General features: G+C 37.8%; 2 protein-coding genes and 1 pseudogene across 3 annotated transcripts; all 3 read right to left on the minus strand.

The window, feature by feature from the left end:
* Positions 1-535: 535 nt before the first annotated feature.
* Positions 536-2,500, minus strand: LOC131795758 (octopamine receptor beta-2R-like; annotated as a pseudogene).
* On the minus strand, positions 536-12,155 carry LOC131795784 (uncharacterized). 2 transcript variants are annotated; one of them, XM_066165586.1, is made up of 8 exons: positions 11,997-12,155; positions 8,598-8,685; positions 7,531-7,924; positions 6,519-6,931; positions 6,028-6,071; positions 5,477-5,559; positions 4,670-5,101; positions 536-4,368 (listed from the first exon to the last, which is right to left on the minus strand). In XM_066165586.1, the coding sequence occupies exons 2-8, from the start codon at positions 8,656-8,658 to the stop codon at positions 3,957-3,959; spliced, it is 1,839 nt and encodes a 612-aa protein (XP_066021683.1). In that variant the 5' UTR covers positions 8,659-8,685; positions 11,997-12,155; the 3' UTR covers positions 536-3,956. The 2 variants fall into 2 exon arrangements, with proteins under 2 accessions (XP_066021683.1, XP_066021682.1); XM_066165585.1 differs by having other exon boundaries at positions 6,028-6,074.
* A 781-nt stretch (positions 12,156-12,936) lies between these two features.
* LOC131795759 (alpha-1A adrenergic receptor-like) lies at positions 12,937-15,651 on the minus strand. The gene is made up of 2 exons (XM_059113369.2): positions 15,533-15,651; positions 12,937-14,724 (listed from the first exon to the last, which is right to left on the minus strand). Exon 2 carries the CDS (start codon positions 14,684-14,686, stop codon positions 13,667-13,669), a length of 1,020 nt encoding a protein of 339 aa, XP_058969352.1. The 5' UTR covers positions 14,687-14,724; positions 15,533-15,651; the 3' UTR covers positions 12,937-13,666.
* Positions 15,652-17,404: the final 1,753 nt, after the last annotated feature.

Raw genomic sequence — 17,404 nt, forward strand, 5'->3', positions numbered from 1 at the left:
GGGAGTCTTGGACTGAAAGTACAGCGGTAATCCGCATAGCACCAAAAAATGGCGGATGAAAAAATAAACAGTTTGATAGACTCTTTCGTTAGAACAATCGGCATCATGGACGATCAACAAGGAAGTATTTTATTGAAGGCTTTTTTCTTTATTTTTTTGTGTTGAAAAAAGCCAGATGTAAATTGCCAGTGCGATCGAAATCGGTTCTTCGGAGTAACATTGAACAACATTGAACAATAGATTTGTGTCACCTTAAGTAAACATTACTTTAAATACGAATTTTAGATTCAAACTTCACTTATATTTCTGTTGACTGATGCTTTGCTCATCTCCGCATCATACTGTTATGTCTTCCAACGGCACAAATCATAAGTCCATTAAAAGGGATTGCATCGTAGGGCGGAGGTAGTACCTATTTTAAATACGATTGATTCTCATACACTTTCCTTTTCTCTAAACCCCGTTCGTTGTAATAGTAACATCATATGCTTAAATTATAAAAGTTCATTTTGCATTGTCATGTACTTACTCAAAGTCTGATTATTCATTTGATTTATTTTATCCACTTTTACTTGTAGGTTACTTAGGAATTAGCCTAGTTACACACAACCCCTCAAGTATCTCTTGCTTTCATTCTCATCTTGTTTCAATAAAGGATCTTACTAACTATAACTAGTTACTTTATGTTTCTTGTGTTTTAGTGAAAGTGTGTTTTCTAAGAAGACAATTTACGATGCATACTGTAATGGAATAAGTCTTGTGATTATTAGGAATCAATTATGATCATTATTTCTCAGTCATGTTGCGACAAAGATACGTGGCTGCATTTAAAAAGCACTCGTAGGAAATAGATTTATATAAATACGTCATTTCTTAAGGTAAAAAAGACACTTTTTATATCAAATACTTTGAGAGGGCAATGTTTGGGTGATAACTATTGTGTAGGGAAGCCAATAGTCAGAATAGAAAGACCCAGAAGTGCCCAAAGATTTAGATGACAATAAATTTCCTTTCCACCCCTCATCAGGTAGCCTACTTAATAGTTGGACGATTTCCAAGACATGCGATATTTGGCTTGGTGAGACGTGGTTATCAAGGTAATGATATAAAAAAGTAGTATATCGTCATCTTTACCAATCAAGTCTGCCTGTCGATCTTGATGCGTCTTGTGTGAAGTAAAGCCCCACCATCGCTGAAATGCTATCACAGAGGGTGTGAGGAGATTGATAGTGAAATGATTAAAAAGAAATATGGCAAACGTAAAATGAAGGGGTTGGTCCGCGTACAAAGCGTATTTCTCAAACTTAAATTAGTTTTCACTGCCTTTTCCAGAGAAGTTGGAATTTCGCATTGAAATTGGTGGTCAGAGTCATCAATAAAAGAGCAGCCTTCAAACTAAATGAAAGAGTTTGTTGGAGATCAAGGGTAGCAGGAAGTCAGCTGTTAGGTTCTCCATATATTTCCACGTCGACTTGAGGCTGATGAGCAGGGAGATATGGCCAACACTGAACAGTTTTTAGTATTTGCAAGGCCGTTTGCCTATATCGCCTGCTTCTGGCAAAGTAAATGTGAATGAAAATAAAAAAATGATTAAGGGAGGAATTCCATAGTGAGAAAGTTTTGGCCCATTCAAAGCCTTCGTAGTACCAGCTTTCGGACCATGGAGCAATTGCTGAGTAGAATATGAGCGGGATCTATGTCACTACAAAAGCACCAACCACAATTGCAAATGTTTCGGCAGCTTTGCTTTCCTTTAATGTCTTCGCTGCTTTATCTTCTGACGCAATCAGGAGTTTGCTTGCTAAATCTATCTTCGTTGTCTCGATGTACCATCGCCACAATTCTAATACGCTGCGCATGTGCGACCCTCAAAATATATGAGTACATGAAATTTTAGCTAAAAGCTGTACCATGCAATAAATCCAAAAGAAAATTTCTCGGTTGGTTTCTACGAATGAATAGACAGTAGCAATGATTGCAGATGTCAACCAGGCGACAGATACGTAAGAAAAAGCGGACGTCTTGTTCATTAGTTTGTGGTAACGTAATGGCCACCGAATTGCTGTGAGACGATCTACTGTAATTCCAACCACATTAACTTGCCTACAAATTTCCTTATCATAATGTGTGTGGCATTGTTTTTCAGAACTGGGTAGCAAATTGTATTTTTTACGTCAAAAGGCATATATATTGCTGACACTATTAAGTCAGCTGTTGAAAGGCTGAAGATCAAGAAGTCTGGAACGGAACGAAATTTGACGTTCCTTGTGATGGCCAGCAAGACAAGGCTATTTCCTAGCGTTCCAACAATGGCGCCAGCAATGCCGATCATAGATAAAGTTATTACTTGAGAGTAGTCGTCAGAGCAGTTTGTACATCTAGAGAAGTCGGACGAGTTTGAAAATGCTCTTTCCATTTCAAACAGCTGAAGTGATAGTGGTTGGCTCTTTGGATCTGCAACAAGGAGACTTTGGTTTTTGGTATTGTAGACTATGGCCATTACCTACAATTTGCTGCAGCTGTTAGTCGAATAGAATGGAATCTCGTTAACAAAGTCAATGTTAACCGGCTACTGAGGCTAATGATTATCACCCACAAATGTGTCGATAAGAAAACTTCAGAAGACACAACTGTTATAGCTGATTTCGTAGTCTCTGCAATTTTCCGAAAAGTTATTTAAAGTATAATAATGCTCTCATACCTAAAATATTGGAATGATAATGGAATTATAAATGTTTGAGTGACTCCTCAGAAAAAAAGTTATCGCATAATTTTCAAACTTTTCCTTAAATTTTTTCTACCAAGGTCTGTTTCGAAAAATACAATGAAAAAGATAGGTCATCGTTTTTGTTTGAGAGACATGATTAACCAAACCTACCCCACTCATGCCTGTTCTAGCACTAATCACGTGCGTCATTTCATCTGCTCACGATACATTTTGCAGTAACTAACTTTTTTTAAAGTAATAATTAAAAAACCTGGTTGGTAAAAAGTCTCGAGCGTATGGAACAATTTTATATATGATTTGTGGAAAATCACGCCATTTTTGAACAAAATCGACTCGAAACGTTCCTCGAGTCGTTCCTTTCATGGTCATTATTTGCATCCTCGCATAACAGGCTTCGTGCACGCTTTTAGCTTTACTTTTTTTCCCTTTGATGATTTTTCTGTTTATGATTTTTCCAATTTAAAGGGGATAATTTGAACGCAAAAATTATGCAATAAAAATTGTAGTTCACTGTGCTCCTTCAAATGCTAAAGATCATCCTACCTTTCAACCTGTTCATTTGATTGGAAAACGATACCGTGTTCTCGGAATGCGCGCACGCTTATTCGCCTGATTACGTGATTTTTATGCGTAGTACAGTATACGCAGTACAATACTGAGGAATCACCTTCAGCGCACGTATATACATAAACCTACAACTTGTAACAAAGGCCAAACTGTTAAGATCGACCTAAAATTCAAGGAAATTTCAGCCTAACCTAACCAATCATATTTTTCATAGTAAGTCTGATTACGCATTAATCACTTCTAAAGAATGAAAAGTTTACAAAATGCACTGGAAAGCTTTAAATACGCCTTGCTTTAAAAAATGGTTTCAGAAGCTTGCAGTTATCGACATAATTTCTGGTCTAACACCAGAAAAAATACAGCAAAAAACTGTACTCAGGTGTCAATATTCATTGAAGGCCAACTCAGGTCAAACTGATTCAAGTCATTTCCCTAGTATAAAATTATTTTCATAATTGATATTTGTCTATTCTCAAAACAATAATTACGGTAAAAAATGGAAATACAAATTATTTGTAGCATTGAATGGCTACAAAAACAACTTCTACATCACAATGGAAATATAGACGTTTCGAATACGCCTCCATCAAATGGGTTGCTATTTAATTTGGCAGCGCAGGCAGTCTTCATAAGAACCATTTCTTCAAAAGTTAGAAGTTAGTTATACATCCTTCGGGTTTACATCGTCCGTGCATTGAACTGGTCTATTAACACCAGATGCGCCACAACCATCATCGTTTTCTTCAGCTCCACGTTTTGTGTTAGGGAAGGGTGAATGCTTTTCTTTCGCAATAGTATTCCGATTGGCTCCGTCTGTCTTCTCATTTAAGGGGTTCTCGTATATCGCAGAGTTTATATTATTCGACAAGTCTGGACGTGAGTTGTTGTCAAATTTCCTTCCTGTGTTTATGCGATGGATTCTGTTGTTTCCAGGATCTATATGACCCTGCACTTCACTATCGTTCACCTGAGGCTGCACAATCATCTCCATATGGTTTCTGTCATCATTTATGTTGTCAACAGCTACATCATCCTCAGGCTCTTGACCACACACATTTGCACCATTATCCCGCCTAGAAGTAAACAAAGCTAAATATGGGTCAAGTAATCAAATAAACTATAAAACTGACTCAATTCAAGACAAAAATGAATTGAAAAAGAAAGGGAGCCGTTGAAATTGAACTGCAGAGGCACTGATCATCATAAGGATATCATTTTATAAGTAAGTGAAGTCCACTAACGTAGACAAAAGCTATATTTATCTACAATCATATCCTAGGGATATGAATTTTGAATTTGACTGAGTAGTATGAACAGATGAATGAGAAATGACTAGCTAATTCACATAAAAAGGCATTCAAAATAATTTCATACCTTTTGTACCAGATGATCACGATAATGATAACGATTCCACTTGCGATTATTCCTGCTGTTATCAAAGCAATGGTTCCCTTTTTCGACGACGCTCCTTTCGCAACCTCCTCTTCATTGATATCCTTGTGGGGTTCCGTATAATTACAAAATTTTTCGAATGATGGAGGGTTACAATTTACATATATAACCTTGTAACCACCTAAATGTTTGCTGATATAGTACACACTCTTTTGTACAATATAATCCAAAGTTCTGTTTTTAATTACCATACGGGATAAATTGGATTGAGTTTGAAGAATAAGTGAAAAAACCACTTCAGTATGATTCAGCACTGAGGACCCTCCAGGTTGCTTTAGGACTCTGATCTGAGCTGAACTGGCTTCGGAATCATTTGGAAAGATGCTGCATAACTGTTTTGCAAGGGTTGTGTTTCTGTTGAGAAGGAAAGGATATCACGATGTTTTACACGTCTTTGGCTAAAGAATGATCATGTAGTGGTTGCACACTGCTGTATCTTCAAGCTCCACATTCAGGTGCACTGAGTCAGAGCAGTCAAGTACACATGGTCACTGTGTTGCGTTCCCCCCGCCCCCTGGTCAAGTGTGGCAATCACTTTAATTCGTCCATATGCGAAATAGCTTTAATGCTTCCTTTTTTCTAGTTATGAATGGTGTTTTCGCTGTGATGGGCATGCCCTCCCATGTTGGGTTTCCATAAATATCACTATATAGCAAGAAAATTCTAAACTACAACGCTAATATACCAAAATGAAAATCATTTCATTTCCACAAACAATGTTTGCAATACCTTGATTTGTAACTGCATGTATCCTCATAGCAGTAGTCTCTTATCCCTTTCACGACTGCCTGTTTAAATTTATCTTCCTCCCACTGATGAACATATTTTAATACATTTTAATAAGTCATTAAAATAAGGAGTAGGATCTTCAAACTTATCTTATAGTAATATTAAAACTTCGACCTTTAGTCAGCCAGCAAACCCCTTAACTGCCCAATCTTAACGAACTCTGCTTAGGAGTACTGTGCCTAACTGGTCGTGCCTGGGGTATTTAGGCTGCAATTGCTTAGCAAAGCCGGGAATGACCTCTCATGTGATGACTTTTGGATCACCCCTCCACAGCCAAGCAAATTCCAGATAGTTCAGTGAACATATATAGCTGCAATAACCAGTGCTACATGTAGTAGTATCATAGAAGTCCAAAAGGGCAGACAATTGTGTCCGAGCGAAAGCGAAAGGCACCAACCATTAATTTTTCGCCAAGAGCGGGAGATAAGGTGAGGGTCAGAGGATTTTCTTTGCGTTACGAAGAAATGTACCTCAAAAGAAAATTAGAATACCTCTTCCATTTTCATTTCCAATGTAATACTGACAGCCACCAGATCTACTAAAAAAGAGATTTTATTTGGTTAATTAAAACTGGTGAACCAATAACTTTGTGGATAATGCAGTAATAATCATGGTTCAAAAATGTTTGTCTCGTTTTGTATTTTCAGATAAAAATAGTTATGCATCGACTTTGAGTGCCTTTTTACTAATAAAAGAGTCCTCTAATACTTGTGACTGAAGGTGTATTGCTGATTTTCCTGCGGCTTTTTTGAAATGTGTACCATAAAACATTCTTCTAAATGGAAATTTAAAGCGCGTTTTCCTGAATTGATTGTATAAGAAAAAAAATTTAAATTGTTCCGCATTGAGGATTTTAGGGTAAACGACTCAATTTGTCTTGAAAGTAGATTAAAGTCTCATTTATGGTGTTTATAGTTTAAAGTTTCATTCATGGTGAAATGAAAAATCGGAGTAGGAAGAGCAACAAACAATTTCTACTTACTAAGAGGTTGCCTTGATCTGTCTAATACAGTAATTCCATATATTTCTGGGAAAGACAGGTCGAGATTTCCAAGATATTCTAGGCTTGTTTTGTCCACCAGCCGAATTTTTCTGGCTCTGTTATCAGACAAGTAGACAGTTCCGTTGTGAAGTGCTATAGCGAACAGTTGACTGTTAGTTATCTTTTTTGATAGTTTTCGATTGCGTCCGTCCAGATCAGCTCTGCCGACCACACCCAGACCAGCGTCGACCCAATAAATTACGTTCTCCGAATCAGCGTAGTCTACTATTACGCCATTTACCCATTTCAAGGGGAAACTGGAAATCGCTTCCACAATGGTGACCCTTTCCTTCCCGTCTAAGGTGGCTCTCTCAATTTTAGGATTTGAACCCCAATCTGTCCAGAAAATGTACCTGTAAGATTTGATTCATTAATTCTGTGTTATTCCTCTTGACACCAATAAATTTCAAGGTGTTAATATTGTAACAAAAGGTCTGATTATTTGACAAGGAGGAGCATAGTCAGCAAATAGTTGTTTAGGCGATTGGCTGACCTATCCTGCTGAGAGGCAGTTACGGCTCCATATCAGTAGTGCTCTTTTTTTGGAGTAAAAAAAATAACCAAAATTTCAAGGACATGTTAGGAAAAATGTGTCACGTTGGGAGTCGAGTGGTCCGTATTCATTTTTCTCATTTGTTTCCGAAGAGACGACTTTCGCAACAACTCTCTTACGCCATTAGAGCAAATTGTACAAAACATGTAACAAAGAAACGTGATTCACCTCCACTGGAAAAAGTGCACTTTAGTAGATTTTATATCTGCAACACCATACACTGAAGCGTTAAGACCACCGTCTTAAGTAAGTAGATGAACAAAAAGAGAAATAAAAAAGAAGAATTAAAAAAAGATCTATCCTAAGTGTCAAAATTAGACGTTTCCTAGGTGTATCGATTTCTCAGTTCGTGAGTTGTGATTTCAATACTTAAAGTACATATGTCTTCTCATTGCTCACCCATTGATCGAATCAACAGCAATACCTCGAGGCTTGTTAATGTCTCGGTCAAACAGTATCTTTCGGTCACTTCCGTCAACCTTCGCCATTTCTATTCGGTTGTTGGTTGCATCCGTCCAAAATATGTCTTTGCTAATCCAGTCTATGGCTATTCCTTCCACTCTACCGACGCCTTTCGTCACATTTTCTTTTATGTTCGTCTGGAGATCCATTCTTTTGATGGTGCCACGCCCAAAATCACTCCAATAGATATAATTGTCCTCTACGTCCACTGCAATGGCAAAGACCCGTCCAATATCTTGCGCTACAACACTAGAAGCGGTTTTCCCAGCGGACAGGTTGATACAATTTATGGCATTCCCAACACTATAGTACAAGCATGGCTCTTCACACGCTGTGAGGAGAGGAGAATAGCTAATTCAAAAATTATACAAGATAACTGGAGAATGAGAAGCAGTACATAAGAGAAAATCAAATGAATTTGCCATCCGCCAGATCAAATCGAAAAGTTCTTCACGCGGAAATGAAACTTCCCCAGAAAAAGTCGCTAAACCCAATGAAATTACCGTCGATAGGAAATTCGCTAGCGTAAGGTGTATACAAAGAGCTTATCTACTCTCAAGAAAGGGTAGTTATCGATTTCCACGTTTAATCAAACTACTGAGTATTTCACGCAAATACAATACAACGACTTATTGCGATTTATAATACCCGAGATACGACGAGCGGCCTGATCGGTCAAAAACGCTATCGTTTATTGGACAGGTAAACCTATATAGAAGTGCGACAGATATAACGAGAGTTCTCTCAACATCCCGCGCGGGTTATCACGCCAGTAAACCAATAGAAAGGGTGTTGTATTGCTTCATTTTTAATCACTTCATTTATGATAGCTAACGATTATTACACTAAACCTCCTTATTGTGCAAGTTTGCTCTTGAAAATTCCTTTCCTCCATAAAGGTTTGTAAAGAACACAGTGAATCAGTGCAGTTACCAAAACACACTTTGCGACGAGAATTGACTAAACTGGTCAACAATTCAGGTTAAAATGATGAAGTAACTTACCATGGATGATTTTACAGTGACGCCATAATAGGAGAATCAAAAATAACTTCAATCCCTTCATCCTTAATGCCAAAATAAATTCCTGCTTCTGCAAAGTAAAATATAACTGGCTACATTAGAAACGCTATATTTGCAACGTCAAATGGAAAAGAAAAGAAGAACACGGCTGCTTCAAAGAATGTAGACTGCGGTACTGTATGATTTTGACTTGTCATGAATTCCTATTAGCGTAAAAGTTAGTCTCCTTTGCGGCCATAATTTGGTCACGTCACGTGACGCGTTGCGTGACTAACGCAGGGTAAATGCATTTAAATTAAAAAAAAAAAAAACGACAACAATTAAGAAAACAGGCGAAATGTAGCGAGAACTGAATGAACTGATTTAGTTTGAAATGGTGAAAATTTCTGACTTCCCGGCATTTAGTCCATTCGAGAGCGTGCCCGACAGTCGGGTCAGAAGCACAGTCAACCTAACGTTATTAAAGTATGTACAGGCTCAGAGAGTTTTTCACTTAAAAAACCAAATTAATTTTTGGAATCGATTGACATTTTTTAAAAAAACATTTGATACTTTTAAGAAGTTTGAGAGAAAACTTTCGGTGGAAATTCTGTAAAAACTGCTGACTGCCGGGCATTTGTGACCCTCCACGGGATTTCAGGGAAGAAGGTGAACGCACGCACACGGTACACTAGCACGCTAAAACAAAAGAACGAGCTTTTAACACATTAGCTGCATGTAAGTTACTTGCCTCATTAAATTCGCAGCCATTGTCTTGCTTCGCACGGTAGAAACAAAGAAACGTGTTAAGATCTTGCTGGCAACTTTGCACGATATAACACGGTGACCGTGCCAATTTTATAACATGCCTCTTAAAGTTAAAGTTGCTTTCAATTTGTACAAGAAGTACGTCCTAAGCTTTATGGCTTTTAAGCTCACTGGTACGCCCGGCCGATATACGATACTCAATATCCAGTGCAAACTAATTCGCCAAACATAATGGAATATCTCGACTTGCTGTCCATCATTTAAAACTTTACTTGAGTTGCTTCCTTCATTATCGAATTCCTCATTTTCTTAAAACAGCTTGCAAAACACGGGCCGAACAAGGTCCTTTGCTCTTGAAATCGTACATGAACTTTTGAAGGTAGCAAGCACAAGCTTTTTAAAATAATAAGAGCGAATCTATATGATGCAAAGCAAATGGCTACTTCGTTGAGGGTAAACTGTGTTCTCACCACGTTTGTCTGTTCTGCTAGTCTCCGAGGCATTGGTTATTTACATTGTTAAATTTGTAAACCGACAAGTACGACAGTCCGTGGGGTGCAGTGGTAGCGTCATCCTTTTTTTTTTTTTTCATACGGACAGAGTTCACAAAATAATGAAATATCTAATGTACTTTTTTTATTAACTGACAGTCTATTTGCCAGTTTTTAAGCGCTATAGATTCCTTTGACTGTCGTCACCTAACCTGTTTGTAAATGCATTATTTTGGGCAGATAAATGATTTTCTAGTCCGCGTTTATGCTTCCTTTATTCCCTTAATAATTAGCAACGTTCATAATTTAATGATGCTATGGTTAGCCAAAATCATGGTAACTTAGATCGTGGTTTTGTTGAACAATGGCTAAACTCTTTCAATTAATCGACCCATAATTTTTATGGTAAATGATGGACTAATCGTGCCATCTCCAGTGTTTTCAAAACAAACTAGTTTTTTAAGTATGTGAATAAGAGTCCTCCTCTTTCTTGTACATTTCGTATTAAAGCGAGCGGCTATCTGATTCCACTGCTCACTAAAACATGGCGAGTCGAACTGTCTTTGTAAAACGGACACAAGAAAACCTAATTTTCCGCTATCCATCTGTTGGAAACCTTTAGTTCCTGACGTGTTGCACCTCGCCATCTCGTCGTCCGTGAAGAAAACATCAACAGAAGCGTTACAGTTGCGTTACGCAAGGTATAGACCGCAGTGCTAAAGACTAAGAGCTCATAAGATGCTAAGATAGGCGTACAGTAAATAATACGCAGCTTTGCTCGGAAAGCTTTGTTTTGCGCCGGCTAACTAGCGCTTATTTATTTTAAAAATGCCGGTTTGCTCAAAGTGACGAGCAACGACCGCGTAAGAGACATGGAGCCGGAACTCTGTTGCTAAAGGATTCACAAAGATTTGGTACTGGGCTTATTAACTTCTTGAGGCGATAAAGATTTATATTTTACAAGGTAAGAATTAAGTTTTAAAAAAGTAATTCATGTGATGAAACTGAGCTCCTCTGGACCTTGTGAAACACGTCGTGCTCACTGAATTCCTTGCGAAAATCCTGAGGGAAAGAGCCGTGGTTTGCCGTGAATGTTTTCTTTTTTATTACAACTTTCGGATAGGAGAGATCTTCTTCATTTTCGCTTATATTATATATATATATATATATATATATATATATATATATATATAAATGCATCGCTTTCGCTTATATTATTATATATTCTGTAATATATTCCACAAACACCATTCTCACAATTACGAAGCTGATAAACACAAGTAACAAAGTAAGGTGGGATGTAAAAGATAAGCTAGCGTGTTATGGAACAAAGGAACTTAGCGAAAAAAAAAATGTAGCGTGTCATAGAAACAAAGCTCTACCGCGTTAGCCAAATATAAACAATGGCTACAATACGCTTTCCAAAATCAACTGTTTTTATGCGCATATCTGCACGTAAAGCGGAAGTTTTTTTATTTCGACCGTTCAACTTCAACTTCCTGAGATGCTGTATCGTCGTGCCTAAAATAGGTCACTGTCACGTTCAGTTTCTGTACAGCCAGTGAACGCCATAATTAACTAATCGTATCCGACATTGAATAGATTTTTCAGAAAAGGACTCACCGTAGCGGTAACTTGGAGAAAGGAATTAGAAATTTTAGCTAGAAACCTGAATAACAACTCGATTCAATGACGAAAACAAAAGTGGAGTTCTCGAAAATGAATGTTAATATTCTTAGAGTCTGTAATCATATCTACTTCCGCTTAAGGGATTGCTATACTCTATTTTCTACTAAGCTAAAGTTAACAGGAGAGAAGCAAACGAGCCATGGAAAATAAAGCTTTGCCTACATTTTACCGGAGGATAAAAATGATATTTCATGAAAGGAGACCAACAATCAGGAAAATAGCGAGGCGAACAAGAGACAAATTCCATCATAAATAACTAAATATATATATGGTCCTACATATTTCGATTGAGAGGTACAATGCAGCCGAATATTTCGCTTTATTGTTTCTCTCGATAATGGGGGCAAATGGCTAGATTCATCCGTTCGGTCTAAGAAATAGCAGTTATGTGTACATTTCGTAGATGTTCTTAGCAAATATTCTGTTCCATCGCGTATCATCAGATTCCACTTACCTCAGAGAATGCATTTATATAGGCACTCGTTCTCTGCTAGTGGTTCGATTAAGAAGACTGGACACTACCCAAATCTATGACCAATATTTGCTATACAGTTGAACGGAGCGAGTGCGTCTCTAGTCAATCGTGACTTAGAAGGAAATACGCAAGTATGATTTGGAATGAAAGCAAAACTAGGAACGGAGAGTGGGGAGTGGGGACGGGGAGCGGGAGTCTGGGCCTGAAAGTACAGCGGTAATTCGCATAACAACTAAAAAATGGCGGATGACAACATTAACAGTTCCATAGACTCAGTCGTGAGAACAATCTTCATCATGGACGATCAACAAGGGAAGATGTTATTAAAGGCTTTTTTGACTTAATTTTTGTGCTGAAAAATTAGGTTTTACTCAGATGTAAAATGCCGGTGCGATCGAAATCGGTTCTTCGGAGAAAGCTGCATAACACTTAAAGGCATTCAACAACAAGCTTATGTCAATTTAAATAAACATTACTTTCAAAGTGAATCAGTTTAGATTCAACCTTCACTTTCATTTCTGTTGACTGACGCTTTTCTCATCTTCACCGTCATATTGTTATGTCTTCCAGCAGCACATATCATAAGTCCTTAATAAGGCACTGCATTGTATAGCGGATGTACTACCTATTTTGAATTCGATTGATTCTCATACACGTTCCTTTCTCCATTCCCTGTTCGTGGTAGCAGTAACATCATATGCTTAAATTATAAAAGTTCATTTTGCATTGTCATGTATCTACTCTAAAAGTCTGATTATTCATTTGATTTATTTTATCCACTTCGACTTATAGGTTACTAAGGTATTAGCTAATTACACACAACCTCTCAAGTATGTCTTGCTTTCATTCTCATCGGGTTTAAACAAAGGATCTTACTTACTATACCTAATTACTCTATGTTTCGTGTGTTTTAGTGAAAATGTGTTTTCTAAGAAGACAATTTGCGATGCATACTGTAATGGAATGAGTCTTGTGTTCATTAGTGATAAATTATGATCATTATTTCTCAGTCATGTTGCGACAAAGATACGTGGCTGCATTTAAAAAGCACTCGTAGGAAATAGATTTATATAAATACGTCATTTCTTAAGGTAAAAAAGACACTTTTTATATCAAATACTTTGAGAGGGCAATGTTTGGATGATAGCCATTGTGTCGGGAAGCCAATATTCAGAATAGAAAGACCCAGAAGTGCCCAAAGATTTAGATGACAATAAATTTCCTTTCCACCCCTCATCAGGTAGCCTACTTAATAGTTGGACGATTTCCAAGACATGCGATATTTGGCTTAGAGAGATGTGGTTATCAAGGTAATGATATAAAAAAGTAGTATATCGTCATCTTTACCAATCAAGTCTGTCTGTCGATCTTGATACGTCTTGTGAGAAGTCAAGCCCCACCATCGCTGAATTCCTATCACAGAGGGTGTGAGGAGATGGATAGTGAAATGATTGAAGAGAAATATGGCAAACGTAAAATAGAGGTGTTGCTCCACGTGTAAAGCGTATTTTTTAAACTAAAATTAGTTTTCACAGCATTTTCCGGGCAAGTTGGAATTTCGCATTGAAATTGGTGGTCAGAGTCATCAATAAAGGAGCAGCCGTCAAGCTAAATGAAAGAGTTTGTAGGAAATCAATGGTGGCAGCAAGTCAGCTGTTAGGTGTTGTTTCTACATATATTTCCACGCCGACTCGAGGCTGATGAGCAGGGAGACATGGCCAGCACTGAATAGTTTTTAGCATTTGCAAGGCCGTTTGCCTATATCGCCTGCTTCTGGCAAAGTAAATGTAAGGATTTAAGAAGGAGTTCCATAATGAGAAAGTTTTGGCCCATTCGAAGCCTTCGTAGTACCAACTTTCGGACCATGGAGCAATTGCTGAGTAGAATATGAGCGGAATCCATGTCACTACAAAGGCACCAACCACAATTGCAAATGTTTTGGAAGCTTTGCTTTCCTTTAATGTCTTCGCTGCTTTATCTTCTAAGCAATCAGGAGTTTGCTTGCTAAATCTATCTTCGTTGTCTCGATGTAGCATCGCCACAATTCTAATACGCTGCGCATGTGCGACCCTTAAAATATATGAGTACATAAAAATAGTAGCTAAAAGCAGTGCCATGCAATAAATCCACAAGAAAATTTCTTGCTTGGTTTCTGCAAATGAATAGACAGCAGCAATGATCGCAGATGTCAACCAGGCGACAGATATGTAAGAAAGAGCAAACGTCTTGGTCATTAGTTTGTGGTAACGTAATGGCCACCGGATTGCCGTGAGACGATCTATTGTAATTCCAACCACATTGACGATGGAAGCAAGCAAGGCTAACTTGCCTACAAATTTCATTATCATGATGTATGTAGCATTGTTTTTCAGAACTGGATAGCAAATTGTATTTGTTACGTGAAAAGGCATATATATTGCTGATACTATTAAGTCAGCTGTCGAAAGGCTCAAGATCAAGAAGTCTGGAACGGAACGAAATTTGACGTTCCTTGTGATGGCCAGTAAGACAAGGCCATTTCCTAGCGTTCCAACAATGGCGCCAGCAATGCCGATCATAGATAAGGTTATCACTGAGGTGAATGTCAACGTCCATTGTATTTGAGAGTGGTCGTCAGAGCAGTTTGTACATCCAGAGAAGTCGGACGAGTTTGAAAATACTCTTTCCATTTCAAACAGCTGAAGTAACAGTGGTTGGCTCTTAAGATCTGCAACAAGGAGACTTTGGTCTTAAATATTGTAGGCTATGGCCATTACATAAAACTGCTGCAGCTGTTTATACAAACAGCTGCATATATTAGCACAATGTGATTCAAGCATCAAGTCAAATAGAAGGGAATCTCGTTAAAGTCAATCTTTACCAGCTACCGAAGCTAATGATTATCACCCACGCGTGTGACGATAAGTAAACTTCAGAAGACACAACTTTTGTAACTCATTTCATGTTATAATGTTTCAAGTCGGAAACTTCCACCGAGAACCTCTGCTTCACAGAGTCAATAGGCATAATAGAAGTTGACATGAAATCACGTTTTTAGCATTGACTTCGCAACGGTTCGCTCACAATGACGTAAATGAATTGAAATACTTACTGGAACCAAAGAGGAAAACACAAAAGAGTATCCTACCGAACAGCTACAACAGTGAATCGGGAAATAAATCCCGTATGAACCTGAAATTTATCGATGAAATTTTTCTTGGTCAACAGGCTTCACTCCTGCAACCGTCTATACAAGAGACTGTGCGGCGTTATTTCTTCAACTTGAATTTATAAACGATATAACCTCTTACTTTTGAAACGTAGAAAGAATTCGTGTTTCTTGCACGAACATTAACGAAGCTAGAGCTGATTTTCTTCATAGCTTGATGTAAATGATTTGTCACGGTTCGAATTTTTCTTTGGCTCGAGTCCTCGCGCCTCGTGTGTACACTTACGGTAAAATCACGGCAGACGAAGCCATGACTTATGTGTAAGTCCTTGATAATGAAAGATGGTTTAGTGGATAAACAACTTACCTATCTGAAGTAAATGCCATCGACGATATGTCTTGATCCTTTGGCTCCAAGCAATGATTTCTTCCAAATCAACGAATATGAGTGAAAAAATTTAGCTTTAGGACAGACGTAAGTCCTCCACGTCGTCAATCCATAAGAGCTGTTACACGAAGGCGAATGACGACAGTGATAAATATTAAATAAGTCACGAGAATAGTAACCCACTTAGGAGTAGTTATTTTTGTTTCTTTCGGCCACGGAAACCACTTCAATGAGCGGTTCCTGTAAAAGGCGATCTGTAATTAAATGCTTTGTCTAAAAGAAGCGCTCAACCATGAACCACGCTACACTGCAACACTTCAGTTCAAAAGGACAAAGACAACCCGTAGAAATACCTATACACAGCATTTTTTTTGAATAATTGTATCCTGAAGTCATTTGCTAAGTGCAGTGCAGTAAGGTTAATACTGAACGTAATTGTAGCCGCTTTTGAGAGCTGTAAAGCCCCTTCCTGTCCGTAGATGATTAACCCAAACTGAGGGAGAAAATAATGAAACGAAATTTTTTAACTAAGAGAGCTGTAAATGGTTTTTTAAAACTGCTTTTTCCTAGTCAGGTTCCATTTCCATTAAAAAAGACAAAGATAAACAAATTCTTGTTATGCACTCTTTGATATTATATTGAAGACAAAAGCTAACCATAAGATAAATATAGAATCCATACTAAGGGGGCAGATATTGAAAGCAGCAGCTTTCTACAATTTCTTTAGAAAGTAAATACCAATACCAAAAAATTAAGTTACTATTAGCAACATATGCTTTGCGGCATTGGCTCTATTTTCAAAGGTGCCTGAATACCGTACAGGTTTCTTTCCTTGCGATTTTTCATAATTTGTTGCGCATTCCCCATGACATATAAGATAAAATAAGGCTGCATGAAAATATTGGTGCAGCAAAAAAAGCGTGATAAGGCCATTGATTTAATTGAGATTTTTGGGGGGTTATTTCTTCGTTGACTGGAAAGTTCTGAGCAAAGCTAAGAATTTACCGTATAGTTAGTTTGACATTATGTTGCTATCTGAGTGCTTTACGAATCTATTCAGACCATTTGATTCGTCAGACTGATTTTTTTTGCCTTGTCTTAACCGTGGGTAGCAGGTAAAAGCCCGCACATAAGCAGTAGATTAACAACTTATGGCCATTTTTCTCAGAAAAAATTACGGCAGTTTTACTACCTAAGGCTGTTATCTAGGCTCTAAACGAATGTAAGTGGCGAATGATTTCATAATAATAGCTCTTCGAATAAACACATTGTTTTAAATCTCATCGGTCGCAAAAATTTAACTTTTTCTCCTAACTCTTGGTAAAAGATCACTGGATAAGCTTTTTCCTAGGTCACCTTACATCCAAAAGGATGATGTCAGATGCAAGACTATGTCTGGTTTTGCTTTAAATTCACAATTATGCATTGTTCTTCACCAAGATGCATTCGAAGCAATATCAGCTGATAGGGCCAATGAATAACCAGTCTATCTAATTTCGACAGTAATAAGAAGTGACTGCGGCACGGAATGTCAAGAACTTTTGACTCGGTCGAGCACGGCCCGGAAAGCGAATACATTATGGAACAAAGAATCAATAAATTCCTTCATAGTTTTATAACTTTCTACAGGAAGTTGATTGAAAGCGACTGAATACTTCACTACTCTGGTAAGATCTTTTAATCACTTGGGCTATTTATGGTTGACATACCATCGCGGTTCTAATCTAAAAGGATGGAAAACTTCGTAAATTCGGTAGGCGTAACACGCAAAAATTGGTGACTATCAAGATGAAGTCTCATCGTAAATTCTTGCAGCCTCCATTTCAGAGAAAACCTGTCAACGCTTACGCG

This window comes from Pocillopora verrucosa, chromosome 4 (assembly GCF_036669915.1).
Source record: "Pocillopora verrucosa isolate sample1 chromosome 4, ASM3666991v2, whole genome shotgun sequence".
Taxonomy (NCBI): domain Eukaryota; kingdom Metazoa; phylum Cnidaria; class Anthozoa; order Scleractinia; family Pocilloporidae; genus Pocillopora; species Pocillopora verrucosa.